The sequence below is a fragment of the Babylonia areolata genome, chromosome 10 (assembly GCF_041734735.1).
Source record: "Babylonia areolata isolate BAREFJ2019XMU chromosome 10, ASM4173473v1, whole genome shotgun sequence".
Taxonomy (NCBI): domain Eukaryota; kingdom Metazoa; phylum Mollusca; class Gastropoda; order Neogastropoda; family Buccinidae; genus Babylonia; species Babylonia areolata.
The window spans coordinates 8,328,513-8,336,012 of record NC_134885.1 but is presented as its reverse complement, the minus strand read 5'-3'; the positions used below and the strand labels follow the sequence as shown (position 1 = coordinate 8,336,012).

Below are 7,500 nucleotides of genomic sequence, written 5' to 3'. Positions count from 1 at the left end.
CGCGTTACCTCAAAGCCATCACTCCATTCTCTGCAGTCCTCAGCCAGTTGAACTGGTATCACCCCATCGTCTGTCGACTGACAAATCAGAGTTCTCTCTACTGTTTGACGCCAGTTCATATTGAACCGTCCATATGATACTTAACGACAGAGGAATTTTTTGCTTAATGTCCCGTCACACATATCGGTGACTGAAGACATTTTGTTAAAGTATTTATGAATACATCTGGGTATTATCGGTTAGAAGGGGTGGGAGATGTGGATGAATGGAGGGTTGGGGGAAACTGGGCAAATGAGGGTAAAAATGTGGGTGAAATATGGAAGAAAAAAACCCAAAAAACCCTCTAAATACAGTTATAGGAAATTACTTAAAGGACTTCGTAAAAGAGAAGTCGTTAAACTGACAAGCGAAATAACTGATAATGAATGCAAAAAGTCAAAAACATCAACGTTCTCAGTCACTTGTGAATACACACTTTCGTGTACAAAAGGCTTCATCAAGCTACAGTCAAAAATTATATGCTCAATTGTCAGGTTACTAAAGCATATGCACTTGACGTCCGTTTCTAAAACGATATTGCTCTCAATCTAGGAGTCAAGATTTACACTGGCTATTAGTGCTGCAGCCTTGGGGGCTATAGTTTGGGAACCATCCCAACGCCGACTGTCCTAAAAACCCTCTTGGCCGAGAGAGTGTGGATGTAACTTGTGGCAAGACACTCTCCACTATAATCAAATTATAGCCCAGGTAGTTGGGACAGCAGTTGCCTCCTCTGCTGTTGTGATGACGGGCGTAATAGCCGACTGGTTAATCTGAGGGTCCGGGGTTCGAATCTCGGTGGCGCCTGGTGGGTAAAGAGTGGAGATTTTTCCGATCTCCCAGGTCAACATATGTGCAGACCTGCCAGTGCCTGAACCCCCTTCGTGTGTATACGCACGCAGAAGATCAAATACGCACGTTAAAGATCCTGTAATCCATGTCAGAGTTCGGTGGGTTATGGAAACAAGAACATACCCAGCATGCACACCCCCGAAAATGGAGTATGGCTGCCTACATGGCGAGGTAAATATTACATGTTTGTCTCAGTGTGTAGGTGTGCATGCCTGAAATCTGATTGAATGACACAGGAAACGAATGATGAGTGCCCAAAGGCAGCCGTCAGTCGGCTCTACCCAGGTTGGCACCCTGTTGTGTAAATGACTCTGTGTGTGTAAAGCGCTTAGAGCGTGGTCTCCGACCGAGGATAGGCGCTATATAAGTATCCATATCAGTCAATCAATCAATCAATCATGGTGGGACACGACTGACCACCATGCATCGCCAGAGTGGGTCGAGTCCTTTCCAACACACCCACGATTTTTGTCCCACGCATGGTCCTAATGATGAGAAACCTTCCTCCACACATTCATTCTTCTTCTTCTGCGTTCGATGTTTTGGCTGCGTCAGACGGTCACCCCTGTCGCCACGATGTAGCCCACGGTCTTCTCCAGGTCGTGGCGGTCTCCCCAAAGCTGCGCCTGTAGCTCCGTGCCCCCTGGCCAGGTTTGACGCCATAGAGCTTCATGGGTTGGGCAGTGTTGGAGGATGTGTTCAGGGGTCTGGGGTCCAGTGCCACATGGACACTCATCAGTGTGGGCGATCTTCATACGGTGAAGGTGACTCAGTAGTCGGCAGTGGCCAGTTCTCAGTCTGAAGAGGACTGTCTGCTGGTGTCTCTGGAGCTGGTGGATTGGATCGACACCACCTCCACACATTCATTGAACTACCACCTTCAACATGTATGACGACTGTGCCCATCAGAACAGCGGAAGGGGTAACCGCCGTCTTGATCATCAAGGGAACAATTTGATTACAGCGGAGAGAGTCTTGCCCAAGTTACATCCCCACTTTCTCGGTCAAGAGGGTTTTAGTACAGTCGGCGTTTGCATGGTGGTCCCCAAAAGGTTTACAAGGAAATAATACAGTAATATGTCCTAGGATTCGAACATGAAGCATACATTAAGACAAATGTGCCAACACTCAGTCATTCGGATGAGACAACAAACCCGAGGTCCCGCGTGTAGCATGCACCTCACTTAGCGCACGTAGAAGATCCCATGGCAACAAAAGGGTAGTCCCTGGTTAAAATTATGTAGAAACGTCCACTTTTATTTAGAAAAGTCCACACTGATTGGAAGAAAAGTATACTTGAATAAAGACAACAACAAAAAAAGAATATCCCTGGTAGATATATATGTAGAAAAGTCCACATTGACTTGAAACAAAATACACTTGAATACATGAAAGAAAAAAAAGAGCAGCCCGAATTTCACGCACAGAAATCGGCTGTGACAAAATGTAATGCATCACAATAGATCACAATACAATACAACACAATACAATACAATACAATACAATACAATACAATACAATAAAGAAAAAAAATGTGCTAAACCACTCTAAAACTCACAACACAAACAAGAGTGGAAGGAAGCGAGATCAGATCAGACAGGTCAAACAGACAGACAGAGAGACAGACAGGTAGGGTAGATAGGCAGACAAACAGACAGACAAGACAAGTTCAGTTCAGTTCAGTTCAGTTCAGTTTCTCAAGGAGGCGTCACAGCGTTCGGACAAATCCATATACGCTACACCACATCTGCTAAAGCAGATATCTGCTGACCAGCAGCGTGATCCAAACGCGCTTGACACGCAGACACACAATCACAGAGAGACGTTCAAACCCTGACACTTACAGACAAAGACTCAAACACGTGTGAAGTGATGGCCGAGAGGTACCGCGTCCGCCTAGGAAGCGAGAGAATCTGAGCGCGCGTTCGGACAAATCCATATACGCCTACACCACATCTGCTAAGCACTAAAGATGCCTGACCAGCAGCGTAACTCAACGTGCTTAGTCAGACCTTGAGGAGACAAACAAAAAAAAAAAAAAAAAAAAAAAAAATCCGTTGTCAGTGGGATCTCAACGCTCTGTTCAAGAATTAGTTTCATGACAAGACAAGAGGAATAAAGAGGTCTGCTGTCACTGGGATCTTGCACTCTCTTCAAGACTTGCTTTCATGATAAAACAAGACAAACGAGGACAAGAAAACCAAGAGCTAAGACGGAGGAGGAAGAGGAGATGGAGAAGAAGGAGGAGAAGGAGGAGGAGAAGAAGGAGGAGGGGAAGAAGGAGGAGGAGGAGGAGAACGGGAAGAAATGAAGTAATCTGAAGCAAAAACTCACGCTTAACATCGTGACCAAGAACTGAAGCGAAGGAGGAGGAAGAGGAGGAGGAGGAGGAGCAGGAGGAGAAGCAGGAGGACGAGGAGGAGAAGGAGGAGAAGGAAGGAAGAAAGCTGACCAAGGACTGAGGAGGAGGAGGAGAAGAAGGATGAGGAAGAGGAGGAAGGAAGGGAGGTAGGGAGGAAGAAAGGAAGGAGGGAAAGAAATGCAGTAAACTGAAACAAAACTCACGCTTAACATCGTGACCAAGAACTGAGGCGGAGGAGGAGGAGGAGGAGAAAGAGGAGGAGAAGAAGGAGAAGGTGGGAGGAAGGAAGGAATGAAAAGAAAGAGAGCAAGCTGAAGCAAAACTGACGCTTGACATCGTGACTAGGACTGAGGTGGAGGAGAAGGAGAAGAAGGAGGAGAAGGAGGAGGAGGAGAAGAAGGAGAAGGAAGGAAGGAAGGAAAAAATAGAAAGGGAGCAAGCTGAAGCAAAACTGACGCTTGACATCGCGACCAAGAAATGAGGCGGAGGAGGAGGAGGAAAATTAAGATCAGAAGAAGAAGAAGAAGTTGACGAAAGAGGAGGAGGAAGAAGGAAGGAAGAAAGAAAAGAAAGGAAGCAAGCTGAAGCCAGCACACCAAAAAACAACAACAACAACAAACTAAAAAAAAACAACTCACGCTTAACGTCGTGGACAAGCTTGATGCACAGGTCGTTGTCCTCGGGGAACTTGGAGCAGTTGAGCATCTTGGGCCAGTCGAAGCCGTAGAAGGCCATCCGCTGCATGCAATTGTCCCTCACGCCCTCACACAGGGTGCGGCACGGGTAGATCCTCCGGTCCAGGCACACCGGGGAGAAGAGGGAGCAGAGGAAGACCTTGGTGTCCGGGTGGCAGTGCAGCCCCAGCAGAGGCACCCAGGAGCGGGACTGCTGGGTCGCCTCCGACAGGGAGTCGTGCTGCAGCAGGTTGGGCAGCATCATGCGCTCGTAGCCGATGTTCTGACACAGGGTCATGTTGGAAGGGATGTCCACGCACTTCTGGCTCTGCAGCCGACCGCTCATCTTGGCCCACTCCTTGTCGAAGTCGCCCAGGTAGGGGTCTCCCAGGTCCCCCCCGCCGCCTCCTCCCACGAAGCTGTTGATCTCCCTGGCTCCGTTCTGCCGGATGGTGACGCTGGAGGCCTCGGACGTGGGCTGGGCGTTCTGGGGAAGAGGTCTGGCTCCTGAAGGCGCCAGCTCTGGTAGAGATGTTTGAACCGTCGATGACGCCATCATCATCATTATCGTCATCACCATCATCACAGGCAACAGAACGGCCATGACGGATCTGCGTTCCAATCCGGCAGTTCCTCGAACATCCGACTTCAATAAAGATGCCATCATTAGGGTCTGGTTTTGTTTAATCACAGTTCAGTACAGTTCAGTTCAGTTACTCAAGAAGGGCGTCAAATCCAAACACATATGCACAGGTACCAACGTTGTTATAGTCGGTGGTACTATGAATGAGGTGTGCGGGTCTTTGAATGATTCTGTTTTTAGTTTTCCTGCACCATGGACTTTTTTTTTTTTTTTTTTTTTCTTTTTTACAGTGCCATCAGCGGAAGAGATCGGAGTGAGTCATAGCAGGAAATCATTGTCCGTACTTTTCACGTGACGGTCAGTCAGTCAGTCAGTCACCACTGAGTTGGGTCAACAAGGCATGGGCGATTTGGTCAGTCAGAGGCCAGCAGTCAGTGGAGAAAATTTGCCGTGCCAGTGTAAACACATTACGCGGCGGGGGAAATACCAGCACACATCCCTGTAGTCACACATTCTTCTTTCTTCGAGTCGTCCTCATCATTCCTCCGAGAAACACACACTACACACAAAACAAAAACCTAAAGAAAACAAAAGCAAAAACAAAAAAAACAGCCACTGCACACACCGACAACTACTCACAAAAACCGAAAACAGCTAAACAGCCGTGTTTTGGCACAAAGAACTCCACCACCGAACGAACAACATGCTTTTCTATGACGAGCAACTACTACGGTAAAATCTTCCACTAAAATGTCGTCGCACCCGCACTCCGCGGCTTACTGGAAAGCCCCGAAGCTTCTAAAAAAAAAACAACAACAACAAAAAAACAAAACAAAAACAAAACTGGTCCGTCATCCGTACATAAACTATGAGCTAACAACTTTCACACCAGACTCCGAGAGATTTCGTCTCGCATACGTTGTGCGTGATTGTTTTCCATTCCTGAATACACACAGACAAGGCAGCGAGAGTCTTCTACTACTATTACTACTACTCTCCTCCCTCTCTCTTTCTCTTTCTTTCTTTCTTTCTTTCACGCTCTCTCTATCTCTGTCTCCCTCTCTCTCCCTCTCTCTCTCTCTCTCTCTCGAACCGCCGTTCACCCGGCTTCAACAGAGCGACAAAAGAAATGACTATGGGGTTGTATCACCGGATGAGAGGGGGGGGTACTAATGGAAGCACTCACCGCACGCAACGACCACAAGTGCTGAGAGTAAAGAGAGAGACACTGACACCGGTGGACAAAAAAGGGACAGTGGCGTGGCACGCACAAAAACCCCCTTCTTCACTGTTACCACCACTCTCTCTCTCGCTCTCGCTCTCGCTCCAGACAGACTAGAGGCAGACACGTCTGGCTGCAAGAGCCCACCGGTGCTGAACTCAGCTTGGAAGGGAAGAGAGCCTAAATTTCCGCTCGCGCGAGTAGCGAAGAGACTGGGGGGGTGAAGTTAGCAGGATTTGAGTCAGCAGAGTTGCGGTCTGGTCTGGTCTGGTCTGGTTTGCTCGGCTGTTCTTGTTGGTTTGGTGGTGTGACCGGGTTGAAATAATAATAAAGGGGTTGGTGGGCAGGGGAGGGTGCGGAGGGGGGGGGGGGGTCCGTTTGTTGGGATTGTGAGATGCGTGTGTGTGGTTATGTGTGTGGGGGTGTGGGAGCATATTGTGTGTGTGTGTGTGTGTGTGTGTGTGTTGTATATGTGTATGTTGTATGTATGTGTGTGTGTGTATGTGTGTGTGTGTGTTTGTTGTGTGTGTGTATGTGTCTGTCTGTCTGTCTGTCTGTCTGCCTGTCTGTCTGTGTCTGTGTCTGCGTCAGTGTGGGGGGGCATGGTCATGTGTGCTGTCTGTCTGTGTCTGTGTCTGTGTCTGTGTGGGGGGGCATGGGTGCATGTCTGTCTGTCTTTGTCTCTGTCGGCGACAGTGTGTGTGGGTATGTGTAAGGGTGGGGGCATGGGTGCATGTGTGTGTTGTATACGTGTATGTGGTGTGTGTGTGTGTGTGTGTGTGTGTGTGTGTGTGTGTGTGTCTGTCTGTCTGTCTGTCTGTCTGTCTGTCTGTCTGTGTCTGTGTCTGCGTCAGTGTGTGCGTGTGTGAATTGTGAGTGTGTGTGTGTGTGTGTGTGTGTGTGTGTGTGTGTGTGTGTGTGTGTGTGTGTCTGTGTGTGTGTGTGTCTGTGTGTCTGTCTGTGTCTGTCTCTCTGTCTGTCTGTGTCTGTCTGCGTCTGTGTGTCTGTGTTGTAAGTGTATGAGTTTGTATGTATGTGTGCGGGGAGGCGAGGAGAGCGTAGGGAGGGGGGACAGGGGGCGGGAGCGGGGGTGGGGGGTGGGGGCGGGGGTATACAGACAAGCTCTGGAACTACATGGCCATTAGAGCGCCAGGTCCGATCCATGGAAAGCGACAAATAGAGCGGGTTGCTAGTGGTGATGAGTAGTGGAATGATGGCCTGGAGGTCCGCCTAGGAAGCGAGCGCGCTGGTTCGAATCACGGCTCAGCCGCCAATATTTTCTTTCCCCCGGCTCCACTCAGTAGACCCTGAGTGGTGGTCTGGACGCTAGTCTTTTGGATGAGACGATAAACCGAGGTCCCGTGTGCAGCATACACTTAGCGCACGTAAAAGAAGCCACGGCAACAAAAGGGTTGTTCCTGGCAAAATTCTGTAGAAAAATCCACGTCGATAGGAAAAACAAAACAAAACAAAAAACCGCAAGGCAGACAGACAGAGACAGGCAGAGAGGCAGGCAGACACAGACAGGCACAGACAGACATACAGGCAGGCAGGCAGGCACGCAGACAGACAGACAGACAGATAGAGACAGGCAGACACATACAGACAGACAGAGACAGGCAGGCAGGCAGACAGAGACAGGCAGGCAGGCAGACAGAGACAGGCAGACAGACAGACAGACAGACAGAGGCACAGACAGAGACAGACAGACAGGCAGACAGGGACAGACAGACAGACAGACAGACAGACAGACAGACCGAGACAGGCA

The 7,500-nt window shown here is 49.1% G+C and overlaps 1 protein-coding gene across 5 annotated transcripts in view; it reads right to left on the bottom strand.

Moving 5' to 3' along the window:
- The window catches only part of LOC143286755 (uncharacterized), a 62,345-nt gene extending 56,469 nt beyond the window's left edge, over positions 1-5,876 (bottom strand). The window contains exons 1-2 of one of the 5 annotated variants that reach the window (XM_076594491.1): positions 5,697-5,876; positions 3,892-5,088 (exon numbers count right to left, since the gene is read on the bottom strand). In XM_076594491.1, coding sequence (XP_076450606.1) covers positions 3,892-4,594 — 703 coding nt within the window. In that variant the 5' untranslated portion in view covers positions 4,595-5,088; positions 5,697-5,876. The other 4 variants (XM_076594490.1, XM_076594493.1, XM_076594495.1 and 1 more) reach the window with 4 other exon arrangements.
- Between the last annotated feature and the right edge of the window lie 1,624 nt (positions 5,877-7,500).